General features: G+C 38.8%; 1 protein-coding gene across 1 annotated transcript in view; it reads right to left on the reverse strand.

The window, feature by feature from the left end:
- Positions 1–23001, reverse strand: part of LOC119484767 (vitamin D3 receptor B) — a 40423-nt gene extending 17422 nt beyond the window's left edge. Inside the window, exons 1-6 of the mRNA XM_037763843.1 lie at positions 22251–23001; positions 21927–22002; positions 6602–6749; positions 5468–5598; positions 2057–2253; positions 592–691 (exon numbers count right to left, since the gene is read on the reverse strand). Of these exons, the coding sequence (XP_037619771.1) occupies positions 592–691; positions 2057–2253; positions 5468–5598; positions 6602–6747 (574 nt within the window). The 5' untranslated portion in view covers positions 6748–6749; positions 21927–22002; positions 22251–23001. The remainder of the gene's footprint in view (positions 1–591; positions 692–2056; positions 2254–5467; positions 5599–6601; positions 6750–21926; positions 22003–22250) is intronic.

Genomic DNA, 23001 nt, shown 5'->3' on the forward strand with positions numbered 1-23001 from the left:
TATTACTTTTTAAGGGTGCTTTTAAAAGCCTTTAACCTGAGAAAAACACGAAAACCAAATAAAAGGAGCATGGTCACTTCAGGGTCACACTACACCCCCTTGCCTTCATGATAGAATGACAACCTCCTCCTCAGTTCTTGGATCATGCCGTAAACCGGCCAACCTTTTTTATATATTTATACAACTATATAAATTGTTTTAACAGCCATGACCATGTTCCTTTTATTTGGTTCTCACATTTTTCTCAGGTTAAAGGCTTTTAAAAAAGCGCCCTTAAAAAATAAAGAGGTCAAAAACACGTCTGTGATCTTGTGACATCTGATCTAATCGGCTTGAACACGTGCAACATTTTGGAATATTAAACGCCTATATAAAAAATTATATCTTTTCATAACATATAAACCTACATCTGTGCCAAATGTGTTGCTTTTAATATTATATGAATATTTCAGCTTAGCTGCCCCACTAACTGATTAAGAAGAAAATTGAAAAAAATGGCACTTCATATCAAAAAGGTTGCCGACCCCTAACCTAGACAGTCACTGCTTTCACTTGATTGTGGGTGAAATCTCAATAGTGTGTGTCTCTTACCTGGAGAGTGACTGAAGGAGTCAGAGGAGGCATCTGACAGAGAGTGGAGAGAGGCAGCTCTGCTGGCGCTACGCGTCACTGGGCCCTCGCGCACAGGAGGCTAGAAAAGGGCACGTAGAAATACAGCAGAGGATTTTTATATAATATAAAAGACAGCAGAGGATTTTTAAACAAGTCTAGTCACCAAATTTTGGATCATTATATATCGATGCAGTACAAGAAAATGAACCTTATTAACTAAATAATATCATATCACCATGAAACTTCCCCAGTTGATCACTTACATTTATTACAAGTTTTCTGAAAATGTATGATTAAATATGCAAATGAGGCATTATCTTATCAAATATGTGCTAATTTGCACAGACTTCTGAAAATTGGATAAAGCCATGTTCAACATCCTTGTTTCATTTTGTTGACATATTAGAGTCAAATGTTTTTGGGATCTCTTTTCATCACTCCATAAAGCCATAAAAAATGAATTTTCGCCATACTTTTCAGTATAAACTGTTCTATAAATCAGGCTATGAATGATATATGAACAAACCCCTCCATAAAAACATTCAGACAGTACAATCATTTTTCTTTTGAGAAAATGGCCTTTAAAGATATGTGTTGTAAAAATCCATACATTTTGAAGACACAACAGGTGCAGGGAAAAACATGTTAACTAATAGATATCATCATGAAACTTCCGCAGTTTATTACTTACATTAAGACAATATTTTTTTGTATTACAAGTTTTTTTAAATGTCAGTTTAAATATACAAATGAGGCATTATCAAATGCTGACTTTTGGTGAATTTAGGAGAACTCTACAGACACAAATAGACAAAGTAGTAAAATAAACACCTAAATGTGCATTTTGGATGTTTTCTTTCCACTAGTCTGAAAGTAGACATGTTATGGAAGCAAAATAGCCCAAAATCTCAAAATTGACCAGACCAGTGCGAGCCGACCAATTTGTATACATAATTCAGATTCTCATTCAAAAATATAGAATGTGCAGTTTTGTTGACTATCTGCTAAAAAAAATGGGATTGAATTGCTGGACTTGAGTATGGCTGTACTAAGGTTAAATGTCTAAACGGACAGAGGTGTTTGATGGTGATTCAACACGAGAGTTTTGTAGGAGAAATGGACCACCGAGTGTGAGATTTGTGTGTAAACAATACAAGACATGACTGTTGTTGACAGGCAGTGGAGTAAAGCTGAAGCAGAAAGAAATTCTGATGTGAGGAAGCAAATAAACAAACACTGAAATTCTGAGTATGCAGTTAATGCAGGTAATGTTAAGATCCCTGTGGAAGTGAAAAACTGTCAATCTAACAGAGCTGGAACAGTTCGTCAATCTTAACACTATCAGAACAATATCTGGTGTATGCATTTTTGTGAATTGAAATAAATCTGACTGCAAAATGTTGATAAGATGATGATGAGTATAACTGTATTAAAAGACACAAACCCTGAAGCGGCAGAAGTCAGAGTAGGAGTCGTCATATGTTTTGTGGTGCGCCTCCACCAGCGTGGCGATGACCTGACTCTGTTCGTCACTGAGCCGGGGCCGCCGCGCCTCCTTCTCCGCTTCGCGCTGTGCTTCATCATCCTTCCTGCGTTGAATCAGGTCCTTCTTCCTCTGCACTTCCTCGTCTGTCAGGATGACTGTGGGGGGGGGCGACAAGTATAAAGACACAAAGAGGGACAGTGTTACGATTGCACACGCACACGCACACGCACACGCACACGCACACTAAACTTTAGAATAGGGGTGGCTGATATATATTGGATACACTCGATGTATTGCGGCTTGTTTCTACATGGGATGTGGTAAATTACTATATCGGCAACATCGAGTACAAATATTAACGGTCAGGTTATCTTTTTAAGCCGGTGGCATGAGGCTCGCTTTGGCGTTTCGTTTCTCCCGCAGCTCTCTCCCTCTCACACAGACACACTCTCCTGGGCAAGTGTTTGTGGCGTATGAGCGAGGATGTGCGTATGGGGCGTGTGTTTTTGGATCTGTAGAGAGGCAGGAAATAGGGTCGTGTGTAGAAGGGAAACAGCAAATTGGGGAAACTCTCACGAGATGGTTAAGGTTAGGCACTGACCTTGAATGGTTAAGGTTAGGCATTGACCCTGAAGGGTTAAAATTAGGCACTGACCTCGAATGGTTAAGGTTTGTCATTGACCTTGAATGGTTAAGGTAAGGCATTGACCTTGAAATGGTTACATTTAGGCATTGACCTTGAATGATTAAAATTAGGCACTGACCTCGAATGGTTAAGGTTAGGATAGGTCGTCAGGCAGCGAGTATCGCGATTGTTTTGGCAAGTTTTTGTAGATCTCAGATTAGATTTTGCAAGTTGCCTTCTAGACACAGCCAGAAAACAGGAAAAGAGCCCAGAGAGCGCGAAAGAAGTGAAGCGCCAAAGTGAGTTTATACGTCTGGAGGTCAGAAACGCTGATGGAAGATGCCAGCGTCCTCTTTGAAAAAGACGGTCAAACTAGCCCCCACGATGTTTTGCGGTATGTGTATATAGTAGGCATTACGGTAAGAGCGTGTAAGAACTGGCTTCAAAATAAAAGCGACCAAGAACTGACTTCAAAATAAAATCTTCCGATGAATGTGATTTTACATAAATTTAATAAGTCAGTCATTCTGTAAATAATAAAGTAATAAAACAAAATGAATCAATATGAAATAACAAATAAAATGAATGATCATTTTAAAAACTACTGCCTGCAAACTTAATTTCTGAGAAAAATGTAATTTCAATTGTGTGAATAATTTGTCAGTCTTAATAAGATTACATTTCAAATGACCAATCTGACTTCAATAAGACAGCACACCACATAAGTGTTCGATTACTACAGTTTACTTCAGTTTGTATGTATGTATGTATGTATATATATATATATATATATATATATATATATATATATATATATATATATATATATATATATATATATATATATATATATATATATATATATATATATATATAGAGCCTAAAAATATCAAGATATTCTTTATAAGCCATATCGCCCAGCCCTACCTTACAATACAGTTTTTTTTTCTTTTCAGTATGCGCCTATGTTTTACATTGTGATGACAGCTATGTCAATGTGGTGTTGTTATTCTCTGGAGGAAGAGAATGGGAGGGGACGGGTCCATATGGAGACCCCTGCTGCAATGAACAAGTGAATGCTTTGTCTTTGTTCTGTTCGCTCCTTGTTGTTCTAACCACTGAATTAGCTCACAGAGACAGAGAGGGAGAGAGACAGACAGAGACAGAGAGAGAGAGAGAGCTGGATCTCAACAACATGCTGCTGTTTTTGCAACAGCAATGCCACTGGCTCCTCTCCGCGTACAGTAAATCGCAGTGTCAGTGCCACCACCCTTGTGGTATTCCCAGAAACACTCAAAGGGAAAGTAATGTTGAGCTGGATGTGAGAGGCCTTTGCTTAAAAGGAGGCCTGGGGACAATATCCGGATATATCAGGAGAAAACAAGAAAAAAAAAAGTACCTGCTATTTACAGATCATGAAAATAAACAAGACTGTTTGGAAAGAAGAGGCCTCGCTAGATTGTACATAACAGCAGGTGTTTAAACTTCAGATGGAGTATACTCACACTATACAATGTGGGGAGGTTCCTCCAGTTCAAGTAGAACATGTCAACACTCTAATGGGGGCAAAGACCCAGAGATGCTTGACCCCAGTCCAAATATTACATAATATACACAAGAGGGACAGTAGGCCCCCAAAACTGCAAACAGCAGTTGTGTAAATTTTACTATCCATCCACAAACAGAAACAAGAAAAATAGATTGAATGTAATTTATATACAGCAGGTTATATTAATGTCTTATTAGGGTGGTCTTGGATGAGTCCAGGACATCATTTTGATCCACATTCAACAGTGTCCAACAAAAACTACCTTAATACTAATTAATATAATCATTATAAGTAGAGCTGCAATAATGAATCAATTAGTTTTCAGCTATTAAATGAAATGAACAACTATTTTGATTATCGATTAATCGGTTTGAGTAATTTCTTAGGGGAAAAAAGTAAAAAATTCTCTGATTCCAGCTTCTTAAATGTGAATATCTTCTGGTTTCTTTAGTCCTTTATGACAGTAAACTAAATATATTTGAGTTGTGGACAAAACAAGACATTTGAGGACATCATCTTGTGCTTTGGGAAACACTGATCAACATTATTCACCATGTTATGAACGATATATGAACAAACCCCTCTGTAGAAACATTCAGAATATAGATGGGGATGAAACTGGAAAGTCTGGTGTATGTAAGTGCTACTGAAGTGGAGATTTCTGGCTTAGATTATGAGGGGAAAAAATCATTTTGAGAAAACGGCCTTTGAGATAATATTCCATACATGTTGCAAGACACTACAGATGAATAGGGTTAAAAAAAAAAAAAAAAAGATAGATATCACCACGAACGTTTCAAGTTTTACAAGTTTTCTTAAATTTTATGTTTAAATATACAAAGGAGACATTATCTAATGCTAACTTTTGGTGAATTTCTGAGAAATCCACAGACACAAATGTAGACAAAGTGTAGTAAAATAAACACTTAAATTAGTATTTTGGATAGTTTCCTTCCACTAGTCTGAAAGAAGACATGTTATCGAAGAAAAAAACAACCAAACAACTAATCGATTAATAGAGAAAATAATTGACAGATTAGCCAACAATGAAAATAATCCTTAGTTGTTGCCCTAATTATAAGCACCATGCCTTTAACCCAATAGGGTTACTCCCTACTTAATTGCATGCAGTAAATCACACGGTGTAATGTTGGCATATTGCCCTGAAGACATGTGGGTCACCTGTCATACTTACACTCTTTCATCATGCCAATGTCCACACAGCGCTTGAGCCGGCATGCCTGGCAGTGGCGCCTGTTGTCCTTGGTGATGGTGCAACTGCCGTTAAAGGGACACGTGAAGGCGGCCTTACGCTTCATACTGCGCCTAAATAAATTGTATACATTTTACAGTCTATTAAAATACACACACACGTATCAGTTTATGAACACACAAAGTAAAATTTCAAAGAGTTCACTGAAGCTGTTAAGAAGTCAGTTAAAGCTCTATATGTGTGTGCCTGAACATGTTTGTAATTATGATATGAGCGCAAAGAATTGGAATTTAACAAATATAGCACCGTGGCGCCTTCGACAGCGGTGTGCACAAATAATAATCATGAGTAGAACTGAATAAATATTTTTGCACTTCAAGCCTGGGACTGAGCGAAACGGCACAAATATGGATGAGTGCCAAGGAATCCAGGGGTAAAAGATGAGCCTTGCCAAACAGTGACGCAAAGCATAGTGATTTAGTCAGTGACGAACAGCATGTATGATCGTATATACACAGATGTGAGCAAAACAGCACACAGATAAGCATGCTTGGTGAGGGTTCAAACAAGGGCCAGCTGCGAGACAAGGAAGGCGATTATTAAACATCCTTCTTTTTCATCCTCTCCCTTTAAACATCAACAGGAGGAACAGGCATAAACGGGCGGATACATCAAACACACACAAGCTCACACAATCATGACTTGCTCTAGCTTTGTCTTGAGTTAAATTGGAAACTCATGTGTGTTTGTATCAATGAGCAGGCAGCAGCCAAGGCGTTAACTATAGGACTGAGCTCATCTGTATTCTCTACCTGCTGCCGGGCATTAGTGTGAACTCGATGTTGTCGGTGGTTTTGTGTGTGTTCTTATGTAACTGTGGGTGGTAATTACATTTAATGTGTGTGTGCGTGTGTGGGTGGACATTATATATGCAAGTTCAGACCCGTGTTTATATGCTAATGTGTACATGTGTCAATAACTTGTTAGTCGATATGCATCTCTCTTTGTTTTCATCAGGGTGATATGAGCAGTTGTGCTGTACTGCGTGTACATCCAATATGTCAATTTGTGTCCGCTTTACAGCGGAACGGTGACCTCGCATGAGCATTTGTGTACCTGAAAAAACCCTTGCAGCCCTCACAGGTCATGGCGTTGAAGTGGAAGCCGGTGGCTTTGTCACCGCACACGCCGCAGATGCGCGGCACGTTCCTATCGAACTCATCGGGGGCCAGAGTGGACGTACTCACAACTGTGGACTCCATCACTAAGCAAAGAGAGGGCAAATGGAGAAAGACAAATATGAGAAATGGGGAAAAAAAAGAAAAACTCCTGGTTATACAAACTGTTCACTTGTTCAATAACTTAATAAGGAAAAAAAGAGGAAGAACATGAATTAGGCCCTGATCCGACAGAGCACGTTTAGCAGTCTGGAGCGGCTTTTTGTAATTGTTTTTAATGAGATTGAAACGTTTTGCAAGCTGCTTTTGCGTTGCTGAGCACCTTGCATTTATCCGCTCTGTGTTATGTCCCACTTTTACAGGAGCATCCTGAACGTTTCGAGTTGAAAAAAAAATCAATTCAGAGTGGAAAAGCGCCCGACGTCATTAGCATTTTTTCTCATTGTGGTGATTTTTTTGCTGGATTTTGCTTTATGACTTTACCAACCCTAGTTACCATGACCTGAACAGAAAACAGCATGAGGCAAATTAGTGCCCTACTTGAAATTTTGTGTAAGTTGTTTTCATTAATTTAAACTGTACCATTAACTAAATTATTTGGGTCGCGTACAGTTCATGGTTTGTAATAAGGTAAAATTAGCACTGATTTGGTGGTTGCCCGTAGAGTTAATCCAATATCGATACCAATATCGGAAATGCGTCCGATACCGCCCAAAATTCGGTATCGGCGAGTACGCCAGTCTATACACTGATCTGATCCAATGACTTTTAGAAACAAAATCAACTTGTTTAACCAGAAATCAATTCTTCTTCTTCACTCTAAAACAGTAGCCTTCCCTGTGCGGTCGTCCTTGATGCATCATCGCTGCCACTGGCAATTACTGTTTTAGAGCAGCGAAGAAGAACTGATTGCAGGTAGTTTGTCATGTGACGATAGCAAACAACAACAGTGAAGCGCTAGTGGAGAGTGTAATGTTAACAGAAGTAAGAGCAAGGAAAATGTCAGCCATTTGGCAATATTTCACCAAAAACCCAACAAGCTGTTAAATAATAATAACTATATATTTTTGATCGCGCTGGTATTGGATCGGTACTCAGCATCGGACAATACTGCATGTTCAGGTATTGGAAAGTAAAAAATGGTATCGGAACATCTCTACTTGCTAGCAACATATAAAATAAAACAATGCAGTAAACTGTAAAACATGCCCTGTCTGATCAGGGCCTTTTTAATTCAATTAATTCATTTTAATTTAAGAATATTTTCTTAAATTATAATCTGTTCAGTGCTGCAGTTCGCAAGACATATGACAACAAAATAATATAAGTCATTTAAAATAGTGATAATAAATAAGTGATAATGTTTCAAGTTACTATAAAAACTCCACTTTTTATTTCTTAGAAAAATACTCAAACTGATAAACTAATTAATTATCAAAATACTTGGCGATTAATTTAATAGTTGACAACTAATCGATTAATTGTTGCAGCTCTAGAAGGGACATGGTTGACATGAAGACAAGTGAAAAGAGACGTGTGTTACTTGGTGAAAATTATCAAATTTCAGCTTCTTAAATGGGAATATTTTCTGCCTGCTCTACTCCTCTATGACAGAAAACAAGACATTTGAGGACGTCATCTTGGGCTTTGGGGAACACCGATTGACTTTTTTTTTTCTTTTTACCATTTTCTGACATTTTATAGAACAAACAACTAATCGAGAAAATAATCGACAATCGACAATGAGAATAATTGTTAGTTGCAGCCTTGTCCCTTCCTTCAGGACACATTGAAGTTCTCAGTCTCCCCCCTTTGGAGGTGAACTCAACTCCAGTGTTTTTGTCCAGGGGCGAGGAACTGGAGCCGTATGAATCAAGTGGAAAAAACTCCAAAAAGCTGGATCTGTGTTACATTTGATTACATAGTGCTTTGAGTATTTATTTCACTTAACGACCATGTGAGAGGGAGGGGAAAAAGTCATGTCACCGCAAGGCTAGCATCCTCATAAACAAACAATCACTGTCCTTTTCACAAAGCTCCTTTCTTATTCTCTTCTTTGCTTCCGCTGCAGAGTGAAAGCGAAGCAAATGATGGAAGGAGGGCCAAGGGACGGGAGGGGAGGGTTACTAATCCGATACAAACCTCAACAAACTCACAAATCAACAGCCAATGAAGTACGGGCCCAGCTGAATAATTTAAAATGTTTTGACAGATCACTCCATCACTCATGTCTAATTAAAAACCAGTGATCCTGCTAAAAGTCTCACATACTCCTATAAATGCAACAACTGTATTCGTATTCATGACTGTGAACATATGAACAGTATGCCTTTAAACCAAATTCAGTCCATGGCCAATTCTATTAACAGGACATGTCCTTATTTTTTAAACCAAAGGTCAAAAGTAGAAAGGAAACAGAGGATCTTTTCAATTCCTCCCTGCTGCAGGCGTCATGGACAGCAGTGAGTCAAGCCTCTACAGTATGTTGATATCTTGTATCTCAGCACCACATGTTTCAACCAAGAACATCGGATACAACGACTCGTCACGGTACATTGACACAGTAAACATGCACACGACTGGAAGGACCAGAAACTGACAGCAAATATTTGTGGAGGGAATTCAGCAGACAAGTTGAACTGAACTCCCGATAAACAACGGACAACAGAGAAACTCATAAGTTAATGGGGAATCCCTTCAGACTATTAATTCTCATCACTGAGCCCCTGAAACAGTGAGCTATGGCCAGCTGATGTAAAGAAAACTCAAAGCAGAGAGGTGAGTTCTCAAATTGTACAGAAAAAGAAGAAAACACATGTAGTGACTTAAATCTACATTGTCATTTTATTTGCTCTCAGTGGAACATTTACTGTCACTCTGCACAACACAGTTTTGTTACGATATCCAACTAGCCTGCAGTGACAGAATAGGCAAGGGAGTGTCCTAAACTCTCCTGTTTTCCCCACTTGACCAATCCTAAGTCCCGCACCCTTAGTTACTGTTGCTAGGTCGGACAGGCTCGACAAAAAGAAAAACGCCAGTCCTGTTTAGCCGGGCGCCGTAGTGTGTGTTATTATTAGATAGTTTCTGGGTGCCAGGAAATGTAGCTTCAAGAAGCCGACAGCAAGGACTACAGTAGGCGATGGAAGGATATATTCACAATGATAATCTTTACTTGGGTAATTTTTCCCATTGGGATGCTAGACGTCGTATATATCTAAATAAATAACACCAAAAGCTACTTCGGGGCGGCACGAAGCAGAGATAATATAAATGTTTCTTTCTCCCACTCACCATCGCACACAACCCCCCTGTGCAAAGGTAAGGTAAGGTACACATGTTGCGTCAAAGGTCCTTCAGAGGGACATACCAGGTGATGAAGGGCTGCAGTAATCAATCACCAATCATATTACACAAATCTGTCTTCATGACAGTGTTACAAAAGGTTTATCCATGGACACATCAAGATAAGGCCTACAGACTGTTTACAATGCGATAACACTTGCCATCCTGGTGATGTGATATGAATAGACGCAGGTTTTACATTTTCAAACACTCAAACTCCAGTTGTGAGCAGAGTTTGTATGAAAGAAAGCACCAAAAACGAACAGGCTATTTCCAAAAAGTCCCATAAAAATACTGTTTTCTGCAATTGAGGTTTACCAAACTTCTTGGGTAGAAGTTTCATGGTTCTGTCTTAAAAACTAATTTCATTGGAAAACACAACTTCTATGTAAGGCCAGTCACTCACTCGATGACATGATTACCAATTTGTCCAAGATGATATATGGACATGACCTTGATCATTTTTACGTTATCGACTTATCGTACGAAATATGGACATGAACTCGATCATTTTTATGTTATCGACTTAACGTATGATATATGGACATGACCTTGATCATTTTATCGTTATCACCTTATCGTATGATATGTGGACATGACCTTGATTATTTTTGTCAGCAAGAATACTAATATTACCCGTTTACACAAGTGTTTGTTTACATAAGAATGTCCCCAACATTTAAGTCAACATGACGCCAGAAAAAACAGCATTGGCAGCACAGGCTTGGGCATTGCGAAGGCATTGCGCATTTTTGTTAACAAGAGTCCATTTTATTTATTGTTTTGGTTGTGTGGTTTTATTTAATTTGTTTTATTTATTTACAATATTTCTAAATTTTCTTTGTAATTTTAATGTCCAAATCTTAAGAATTAAAAGTGCATTGCTGTTTGAAAGGGTGTACTTTCATTATCATGCTAGTATATTATAATTATATCAGTGTCATAAAATGTTCTTAAAATGACAAAAAAATTGTTTATCGCAATTATTTCTGGGACAATATATCTTCGAACAAAAGTCTAGTCTAGTGGTCATTCTCACTTTAAAAAAAACAAAAAAACAAGACCTTCTGGAGTCCTTCTGACATTTGGAGAGGTGACACATCATCAACATACAGAGAACATCTATGACCCAACAGAAAAAGTGCAGCATCTACAGCTGGTTTAAATATATAACTAGTGTAGTGACATACTGTAGCTACAAAATCGTTATTGACATCATTGTAATGTTACACAATAGTGACCAGTATAAATGGCACAGCCCTTAGCAAAACATAAAAATCTGTTCTACTGCATGTAGGCAAACTAATCCCAGGGGGCATTCACACTCATCACTCACTGTGAACCAACAGGGAAAACACCCATTTACCTTACCATATCATCAACTGATCAGTGAAGCCAGTCCTCTGTGATTGCATTCAGCCTTGACAGGCCATTACACTAAATGCACAGTAGTATTGAGAGAGCGCTAAATAATGCATGAGGTTATTAGACCAGATCTGTACTCATTCCTGTCTCGGGGCCGGCAAAGCAAAGGAACAGGTTTTTGAGCTTTAGGCTCAAACTGAACATCTCACTCTTGAAGGATATACATATTGTGTGTACGTCGTTCGGCAGCATCAATCAAATCTGTCATTGCAGTAATAATGCGCGACATCACTCATGTATCATGTGTTACACTGACATAAAGCCTAAGGATAAAACAGTAACACTGTGATTTCTGATTAGCTTACAGGGTCTAGTCCTGCTCCATGACGGGCAACTAAGCATTTTTTTTTACCGTTTCGTATAATTAGTGTGCTTGTAGATTGGAACTAGACTATTTTACCAATAAGAGAACCACTGTCATGTGTTTTGAATAGTGCATTATTATGAATTGCCACTGACTGTATTACTTTAAACAACTTGGAGTCCAGCAACTGTTGGAGCAACTGTTGAAGTCTAACCTGCCTTCTCAGGTGGTAAACAGATTTGTTGCTCCCTGCAAAAAGGAAGCAGCATATGTTTTGGAAGAAATATGATGTTAAGAACACACTGAGCTTAGAGAGAGACACACACACTCTGCTGCAGAAGGGTTTTGAGACGTTTCTATGGATGTTTTTTTTTTACTATTAATCTGAAAAATGGCAACAACAAAAGAAAAGTATTCCACAATTCAATTCATGCGCTCTAGTCAGTAATAATGAGGAACAGTAAATAATAACGTTATCATGATGTGTTCAAATTGAATCTTGTAAAATGTTGTTTTTGGCATGTAAATTATTTTTCAATGAGCGTTCACTTGTGATTTAATTACATTAAAAATGGATATGTATGTAACTTAAACAGGGGGCAAAAAGCTTACATAAAAGAAGATAAAACATGGACAATCATAGTCTGTGAATGACAGTGAGAAGTTGCATGTATTCCATGTGAAGTGGAGAGCTACTGAGGGTAATTAAGAAAAGCTCATCTCAACCACATGACTAGTATGAGTAGGAATGAGCTTTAACCAGCTGAAGGAGACAAATCTCTTAAACGTGAACAACTTCTACCTAAGCGCTGTGGCTGCTACATAAGTTTATGTGAAACACTTTCAATCTCTTACGTTGCCTGGGGTGTTTATTGAATGTGCTCTCTCTCCCTCAAAGCCATGGTAACAGTGTACACAAGTGATTTCATAGCTTACTTAGTTAAACAACTACATACTTAATAGTAAGTACAAAAATGCTGGCTTAAGGCCTTTACACACCGGGAGAGTGATGAATGAAACAACACGAAAATGCGAATTACTCGCCTGTGAAAATTACACAGCAAAACTATTCATACCGGCAGTGATGCAAATTTGCAATAGCTGCAACACTTTTTCAATGATAGATTTGAATAGATTCACGCAGGCAGAGGACCAACTACCGGGAGAGCACCCAGAAAGAGACCCAGAACAGCATCTGACATGGTGCGGAGCAATTTTAACTGATATTGCAATTGCGATATTTATTGCGATATTAGAGGATATTACATAATTATTCTCATTTTAATTGAAAAACATTTAAATGATTATGGTGTGATTTTTTGCAGGGATCTGTACCAAATAAAGCTGTTTTCTTAAGTCTGTAGAATATGATATGTAGGCCAGGACATCTCTGCAGCATGACAATATTTAATTTTAAATGTTTTTTTGACACACATTTCTCCTTTAAAAAAATATACCTCAATTATTTTTTATTGAAAAACAAAACACTGTAACTTGCACACTTTGCTAATGTATATAGTGGGTAATTCTAGGTTTATAATTTAGATTTTGTTATGCTAGTTGTAGTAGTTATGTATATTTATAGTGTATTCCAATATTTTAGTGTTGACATGTACATTTTATGTACTGTTCCTGTGCATTGCTTGGATAATCTGCTGCTGTGACAGAATAATTTCCCAATTTGGGATCAATAAAGTACATCTACCTATTTATCTATCTATATATCTATTGTGCCTCCTACCATTCGAAAATTGCAGTAGGCCATATTGCGATTTCGATAAAATTTTGATTAATTGTGCTGCCCTAGTCTGTCAGTCTGCCTGAGGTAAATTGTGGTACAGCCTAAACTACTGCAAGTTTTTTTATTGTGTGACCTTTAAAGAAAAGCGCCATGTGAATTGCGCTGCCTTTGTGATAAATAAAGTTTGCCATCTTGGTTCAGATTACGGAGCCTCCGTGTTGTTCTCACAATGTGATTGGTTGATGCATTTATTCGCGGTGCAAAAGCTCAGAAAAATAAACCTTGTTCTGAAAAAAATTATGTTGCTTTTTCGCCGTGTTCTGTGTGAAAGTGTTCATGACAAAAACAACAGTACAAATAAATACAAATGAGTCACACACCAAAAAAAAACCCGTCCCCAGTGTGTAACAGCTTTTATCATGGTAACATTGAATTTTGTTTCCATTGAACATCTACCAAATATACTGCAGCACAATTTCCTCTGGATTCTACAATCTTCTCACCATGTTATTGCATGTGTCACATGGTGGGCATGCTTTTACTCTGCTTATGTGTCCATTACACCTCACTACACATATAGCTCAGATGAGCTCTCATCTATTGCCCTCTGCATGGCCGTTTGCAGTCAGAGAGAGGAAGTGCCGGCCCACATGAGAGAGCAGTGACAGTAGCGCAGGAGGGAGGGATGCACGGGAGAAGCAGGCCAGAGAGGGGTGGGGTGGACGGCATGATGGAGGGATGGAATAAAAACAGATATGGATATATACATAGATACAGCGAGGAGGGGAGGGGGTGACCTCTTTGTCACAGTGACTTTCTGTGTCACAAGGCATACCCTGGCTGGCTGGCTGTTGTGGATGTGAGAGACAAATAGTGAGAGTTAGAGAAATAGCGGGCCCTCAGCAGCGGCCCGGAGAGAAGCATAATCAACACAAACAGCCTGGTTTTGTTATCTAAAAAGAGTGCTAAAAATACAGTCATAAGCCACTTCAATTACTGGCTAAATATAAATAAATGTCTCATCTCTGGCAGCTTCTCATCTTGAGAAGTATCAGGGGAAAAAGCTATTTGCTATTCACGTAGGAAGCACATTTTTAGTATGATTTATCTCAACTGGTGTTGCTTTACTCCCATTTTTTAAAACAAAGGAGCTGATTTTGGTGGTACGTGTTGTTTGTGTGTGTACACTGAAAAATCTGTTCGCAGGCCAACTCATTTGTATGTATGATAAAGCCTGGTATTGATACATTTAATCTTAATGCAAGTCTATTTTAGCCATAAGGACTTTTAGATTCAAGGCACAGGATGGATCTGATAACTCCTCATGTGACAACCACCACACCCCCCTGCTCATCCAATCAGAAACGACAATGAAGACCAGGACAGTTAATCCGTTTTTGCGGTTTATATGGGACGTTGGATTAAACTGATGTTTACTTCCTCAGTTGACCCTTTAAATGGCAGAAAAATAGAGGGAAATTACTATTTCCCGAAGCCCACATGTTTTGTTTCATACGACCAACAGTCCAAAACCCAAAGATATTCAATACAAAACTGAAAAAGGCAGCAAATCCGCCCAAAAGTGAGAAGTTGGAACTAGGAAATGTTTGGCATGTTTGACTTTCACTGTTCTTTTCTTTTGGCTAATAAATTAACTGACTAATCATTTCAGCTTTAGTAAACGTAATGACAATATGACAATTCTTTAAAGATACTGTATAAGTTGTGGGAAGAATTGATCACACAGTGTAAAATAAGCACCTAAATAACCCTTACGTAAGAAGTAAGTGATGGACTCTATCTGATAAACCGAGGGATAAAAAGAAGGAAAAACGATGTGTACTGGAAGCCTGGGGTTTGGGAGTCTGAGTGACACAGCGGCAGTGGTTGATGAGCAAGAGATGAGGCCTGCTGTAATTATGCGCGGTACCGCAAACTGACTCTAGCTTGTCATTTTAACTGGGTGGTGAAAGCTGCAAAATAAAGACGTTACCCTTATTTTGGTGCCGTAGCTGGAGGAGAGGCTAGGGAGTTTCCTTTTCTTTTTACCCAACAAACTAGCGGAGGGAGAACAAGTGCTACTTAGCATGCAGCGGAGCAGTGACTCATCTTTTCCTCCTTTGATTTATTCACATCATGGCTGAAGTGACACGCATGTGTCTCATAATCTAGGGACTGGCGTTAAAACCGGTCCCAAGTTGGATTTAAAGACATGACATTGTGTGCAGAAGCCTTAATGCTAAACATGTGATAAGATTAATGGTCTAGTGCTCTGGGTGGGCTGGACTAAATTAAGATCAACATGTCTGAAATAACTGTCATATAACAGAATCTCTTTATTAACCCGAGCCTAACCTACACTACATGAAAACTCCAGTGATTCAATATTTATTAATGAACATCTGGCTATTTTGTAACTCATGTGGAGTAGAAGGAATATCCCACCAAAGTTTGCATAAAGTGACACAACCTGTGTCACATTTCTCAGTGTAAATTGTTTGCACCATCTGCATCCCGGTGTCCCAAATGGATACCTCTAACTTGCACCTTCTAATTAGTTGACATCGGATGTCAATCAGTGCAAAATTAAGTCTCGACTACAGATGGTGTGAACCTGAGGGACAGAGAGTAGAAACGTGTTAAGTGCTAATATGAGAAATGGAAACACTTCCTGCCGATGATGTCGCACAATGAGCGTAGAATATGGTAATTCTGTGTATTACTGCTGCAGTTTGAGCTGCTGTGAGATATTCATACAGGGATAAGTGCCAAGGTAGACCGTGGCAGGAGGCCAATACCACTCATAAGGTAGCTTATTTCCTTCTGTTCTACTTTCATTTCATTTCAAGCTGGACCATTGTCCAAGTATGTGATTACCAAACAGGAAAGTGGCCATTGGTTTTCTTCGTCAGGTGCTCTGCTACTTACAGAAAAGACATAAGTGAGACCTCAGCTATAAAAAAAAAAAAAGATTTGGACCGCAGCCCAGATGTTAGATTAACTTTCATCAAAGTCAATATTAAGTGATTATAAAACCCAGCCTCCACCAACGCCCACCATCTAACAAAACTAATTAAGTGGGGACATTAGTGCCTGGGCGTTGAAACGAAATGTGATTGAGGACGGGGCAAGATGTAACAAAGTGGGTAAAGAGGAGGATCCAGGAGGGATCATTTTAACTGCGCACAGGCGTGCAGAAGAGAAATGGGAAAGCGGGAAATAAAAAACCTCTGGCATCACGTCCCAAGAATGTCAGCAATGAGTTTACAGACCACATCCCAACACATAAGAGTCAGTCGGAATCACATCCAGACCTATAACAGCACTGGAGGAAAGAGAGGGATCGCTGTGGAACGCCTGAGTGGGAGAAGGGGGCCCTGTCTGACAGTCCAATGAGCATCCTCCGTATACATCACATGACGCAATCCCGCAAATGGTTCTGAAATTGTTCCATGCTGCCAAATGTTTCTCTTAAAAAAGGGGAAAAAAAGGGAGAGAGAGAGAGAGAAAGAGAGAGCGAGAGAGCGAAAAGACGAGGAGAAGTTGTGGAGAGGGTTGGAGGGAGAGGGGAGAAAACATAAGGCGATGTGTTTTACTGCATACCTCTGGCTGGGTCACTACGAGTACAGAAGAGACATAAAACAAATCAGATCTGGAATGACCCCGGCTGCAGAGAGAGCTGGGCTACAATGGAAATACAGGGGCTTGTGATTCACACAAAGAAGTGCATCTAACCCCACAATAGAGGCCGAAAAAGAGGGTGTAAATGGAAATTTAAAAGGAGGAGAAAGGTGAGGGCTGAAAAAAAAACAACATTAAATGAAAACATGATCTGGGATTTGTGACAGAACACTCAAATATAATTGGTGTTTAGAAATTGCCTAAAAAAAAAAAAAAACAATACATGAGGATAACAGAGAACAATGGACAAAAAGAGACAATGTGGACCAACAAAGTAGACAAACTGAGTCTGTAATGCTGCTAAACAACTGGCTGAGCAGACTAGTCCAGTCCTGTCCCTTCGCTTCCCTCTCTCGCTCGCTCTCCCTCCCGCAGCCTCCACGGGTCTATCGCATGCTCTTTTCCTACGATCACAGGCAGCATGTTACAGCAGCCGTAATAGCACATGACAAGGTGACCTGTGCCCCACACAGGATGGGCTAAACTGGGGTGGAAGGGGTGGGGGGTCACATGTCCCGTGTCCACCCCTATGGTCTCTGCACCACTACCACACCACCGCCCCCCCTGCACAGGCCCCAGCACTGGCCTGCAAGGCGCGAGAGAGAGAGAGAGAGAGAGAGAGAGAGAGAGAGAGAGAGAGAGAGAGAGAGAGGCAGTGACGGCAGCCTGCCCCCTTATGCTGGGCCCCTTGCTGGACTCTGGAGAGGGGAAAGAGACGAGGCAGGGAGAGGCCCACTCAAACACACACCGAAAGTCCTGTTTATGTCTATGGCGAATTTGACAGAGAATGCACATTCTCGAAGTCGTGCGCGGAGAGCCAACTGGACAGAACCGGACAGGCAACAGACATGTGGGTGAGGTGGGCGCAAATGCACGTAGCCCACAAGTCAAAGTTATATAACCTCCATAAAATGCCGTCTCTCTTTCAGGAAATACTCTTTAAAGAACTAAAGAGAAAACTTTAGAAAGGTGAAAAAAAAATACAAAAATTCCATCCATGATCCAGCTATACACACAATGAAATTATATAAAATCTGGATATACATCCCCTGCCCTAGATATCAAACAGTGACTTATACTTTGCTTCCCTGGTAGATACTTTTCTGCATGACTTGCGCTCCATATACAACAAATATTACCTGTGTTTGGCCTAGAAACCATTAACCGCAGGAGGTAATTGAGGACCTAAAGACATTAGGGGGAACTTAACACTTCATTAGTCTCAAAGGCAACTGAACATATGTGGCAAACAGCACGCATGTACAGGTACATACAAGCGGGCCTTTACAGTTAAGTACAGCAGCCTCTTTCTTTCTATAGGGTTACATGTGAGAGGAAGCGACCAATTACCGTAGTCACGAAAGGGGGGTGGGGGTGGGGTATTTCACTGTACAGGAGACCTAATGGACTGTACCATCACCACAGCACACCGCTCCGTAAACAACCTGCTGCAGTTACAGTCAATAAAACGCACAAACTGAGCACATTTCGTATCTTCTCATTCTACTGACAATTAATTGAAAAGCTGAAGCATACGTAGTCCTCATTTGGGTTGAGTCTCCCATTCTGTCCCAAACAAATAATACAGGTCGTCTCGTAAGTTTCCACATCACATAAATTCAGAACATGTGTGACCGTTGATCTCAAGTTGTTGAGAAGAGACACCGCAGTCGTTTTTTTTTTCCCTGAAACAGGCGATGAAGCAGCTGACCTAAAAACAACATCCTACCTGCTACTTTTGAAGTGTCAAACTGTTTCATAAACAGAAATGGATAGGTATGAGAATTATAGCGCTAAGATCGCTGGGAAAATAGGCAGGAATATATACATATGCAAGCTTCCTCTTGCGTTAGCCGTATTTGGTCCCCTTCAGATTTACTTTGAAGTGATGAGCAACAAAGAGAGAAGAGCTGGAGACTGTTTAAATGTTCAGATGCAAGAAAGACAAGACGCTCGTAGTAATTAATGGTGTCATTCATTATCAGCCAGGGGCTCAGTTCTCCGTGACAATGAAGTGAGTGGTTAAGGTGTGTAAATGTAAATAATTCTACCGAGCAACTATGTGTGTGTTTGTGAAAGCAACAGAGAACTCCTTCCATGCTCAGATAAATTGTTGGACGTGGTGTATGTATGTTACATGACCAGAGGGCTGAAATAGTTCAGATCTGCTTATCACTTTATCAACACAATAAAAATGTGAGTTGATATTACACTGGGTTATTGAAGGCGCCCAACTGACCTATTAATAACTTTTTATGTGGGGGAATTTTCACTCTGTAGCTGTAGGAAATGTTCTCATTAGGTCAGAAAAACACCCTATAATTAAATGGACTGTATTGACAAATTTCTTCAGTTGTGCAGATTTCATTTCAAGTCGGGCCTTTGGTTTATAGAAAGGGTCAAGGATTTAAGTCACATTAAATTAACCAAAGTTTTAAAAGTACTGATATTTAGGGCTGCAACTAAGGATTATTTTCATTGTCAGTTAATCTGTCGATTAATCAATTGGTTGTTTTGTCTACAGAAATGTCAGAAAATGGTGAAAAAAGTTGTCCTCAAATGTCTTGTTTGGTCCAAAACTCAAACATATTCAGTTGACTGTCATAGAAGAGTAAAGAAACCAGAAAATATTCACATTTAAGAAGCTGGAATCATTTGGACTTTTTTTTTTTTTTTTTCAATTTCTCAAACCTATTAATCGATTATCAAAACACTTGGCATTTAATTTAATAGGTGACCTTTGGTTTTAGAAAGGGTCACTGATTTAGGTCACATTAAATTAACCAAAGTTTTAAAAGTACAGACATTTAGGGCTGCAACTAAGGATTATTTTCATTGTCAGTTAATCAATTAGTTGTTTGGTCTATAAAATGTCAGAAAATGGTTGAAAAATTGATTTCCTCAAATGTCTTGTTTTGTCCACAACTCAAACATATTCAGTTGACTGTCATAAGGGGGCAAAGAAACCAGAAAATATTCACATTTAAGAAGCTGGAATCATTTGGACTTTTTTTTTTCTTTCTCACACTGATTATCAAAACAGTTGGCAATTAATTTAATGACAACTTATTAAGTTAATCAACTAATTGTGGCAGCTCTACAGTCATTTTCAAAACACTGATATTACAATCTTATTGATGTCAATATTGGTCACAGTTCATACATCACTTATCTACCTTATTCTTAACAGATGTCTTGTGTGTACGATGAGAGAGTCAATGTGATTTCACAACTATGATAAGTTGTGAAACCACAAGAGGAAATCTGTGCAAACATGTGTAACTTATTGTTGTTATTATATATATATATCTTGTCCTAATTGTTTTATCACTATTATGTAGTCCTATTATTTCTTTATATTAATCTTGTCTCTAGGTGGAAGCTTCAGATAAGCCCAGTGTTTGTTTTTTTTACCTCTTCCTGCACTGTATATTATTCATTTATTATTTTGTTATGTTGTATAGTCTTAAATTGTGCAAAACAAATAAACAACAAACTTGAAAGCAACACAGTTAGGACTCAATTGAACATGTGAACAGACAATGTCAGTATTCTCTTTTTTTTTCTCACACTGATTATCAAAACAGTTGCAAATTAATTTAATAGTTGACAACTTATAAGTTAATCAACTAATTGTGGCAGCTCTACTGTCATTTTCAAAACACTGATATTACTAGTCTTATTAATGTCAATATTGGTCACAGTTCATACATTACTTACTACCTTATTTTTAATAGATGTCTTGTGTGTACAATGAGTAAATGTGATTTCACAACTATGATAAGTTGTGAAATCACAAGAGGAGATCACAGTGCAAACATGTGTAACTTATTGTTATTATTATATATATATATATATATATATATATATATATATATATAGAGAGAGAGAGAGAGAGAGAGAGAGAGAGAGAGAGAGAGAGAGAGAGAGATCTTGTCCTAATTGTTTTGTTATCACTATTTTGTAGTCATATTATTTATTTATATTAATCTTGTCTCTAGGTGGAGGCTTCAGATAAGCCCAATGGGTTTTTGCCTCTTCCTGCACTGTATATTATTCATTTATTTTTTTGTTATGTTGTATAGTCTTAAATTGTGCAAAACAAATAAACAACAAACTTGAAAGCAACACATAGTTGGGACACAATTCAACATGTGAACAGGCAATGTCAGTATTCTCTAACATGGCAATTAATTTAATAGTTGACAACTTATCAGTTAATCAACTAATTGTTGCAGCTCTACTATCATTTTCAAAACACTGATATTAAAGTCTTATTAATGGCAATGTCATTTACTACCTTATTCTTGTGTACGATGAGAGTAAATGTATTTCACAATTATGATAAGTTGTGAAATCACAAGAGGAAATCACAATACAAACATGTGTAACTATGAAAGCAATTCAACATGTGAACAGACAATCTCAGTAGTCTCTTTTTTCTTTTTTTTATCTCACAATGATTATCAAAACAGTTGGCAATTAATTTAATAGTTGACAACTTAATCAGTTAAACAACTATATGTGGCACCACTACTGTCATTTTTCAAAACACTGATTTTACGGTCTTATTAATGGCAATATTGAGAGTACGATGAGAGTAAATGTATTTCACAACTATGATAAGTTGTGAAATCACAAGAGGAAATCAGTGTAAACATGTGTAACTTGAAAAGTAACACATAGGACACAATTCAACATGTGAACAGACAATATCAGTATTCTCAGGTATGACTTCAAAGCAAAAAAAGAGAAAAAATGGCTCACCTGAGGTTTTAGCATGCCCTTTGTACAATAGGTAAGACTTGAAACCTTTTCTTCTGTTTCCCCCAAGTTGTTAATCCTGTTCAATACAAAGGCAAAATGGTATGTCGCAAGTCAGTCACAGAGTGAGTGGGGCCTCTCTATACCCTCAGTACCTGACCTGCAGTTGCTCTGTTTATGTAACACAGCATTACTTTCAACAACACTCACTTGTTAATAAGCATAATAGCAGTTAAATAAGCAAAACACACAACAGCACTTTTGACAACATGTTTCTTATGTTGGTCTTGAGCAACATAAATTACTTTAGCATTCAGAGTTTCATACCTCAGCTCAACTTTTTCCCCATCAAGACTGGAAGCTGCTTTTTTAATAATCCTCTTCTGGTGGCTGTTTGCGTCGTCGTGTTCATGCTCTTGTAAAGAAGTGTGTCTCCTCCATGTTTTGACTTATAGCTTAGAGGATATAAAGAGGACCACGCGTTTTGCTAAACTCTCAAACTAAAAAAAAATGTGAGGAGACTTGAGAGAGAGAGAGAGAGAGAGAGAAAACGTCAAAGTAGTACGCCCTTCTAGACACGCAGCAGCAGCGTAGTAGCAGCAGCTAGCCGTTAGCGCTGCTAGCTTTTAACCCTATAACGCGGCACCACCACAAGTTCAGTTATTAACCGTTTCTGCGTCCGCTGCGTTCGAACGTTTCAACGGCAAAAAAAAAGAATACGGTCGTGGTTGCGGCGCAACTGGGTGTCACTCCTTGGAAAACGTAAGCACTAACATGAAGAAAAACTACACACACGGCGAAAATACCCCTCCTTCTTCTCCTTCTTCTTCTTCTTCAGGGATCCAAATAGATGGCCATTACTTTTTGTTATGCACCGCCCCCCTCCATTCCCTTCTTCAGGACCTCTACGGGGGTAAAAAAGAGGGATTTCCCCCCCAGCCCTCTCTGCTAAGCCAATCACAGTTGAGCTCTGCGTGTCACTCGCGTTGCTATTGGTGACATTTCACTCCCAGCTCGATTCTGATTGGTCCGCTCCGCTGCTCATAACTTAAAGAAGCCCCGCCCCTAAAACAGGGGT

Source organism: Sebastes umbrosus, chromosome 1 (assembly GCF_015220745.1).
Source record: "Sebastes umbrosus isolate fSebUmb1 chromosome 1, fSebUmb1.pri, whole genome shotgun sequence".
In the NCBI taxonomy this organism is placed as follows: Eukaryota; Metazoa; Chordata; class Actinopteri; order Perciformes; family Sebastidae; genus Sebastes; species Sebastes umbrosus.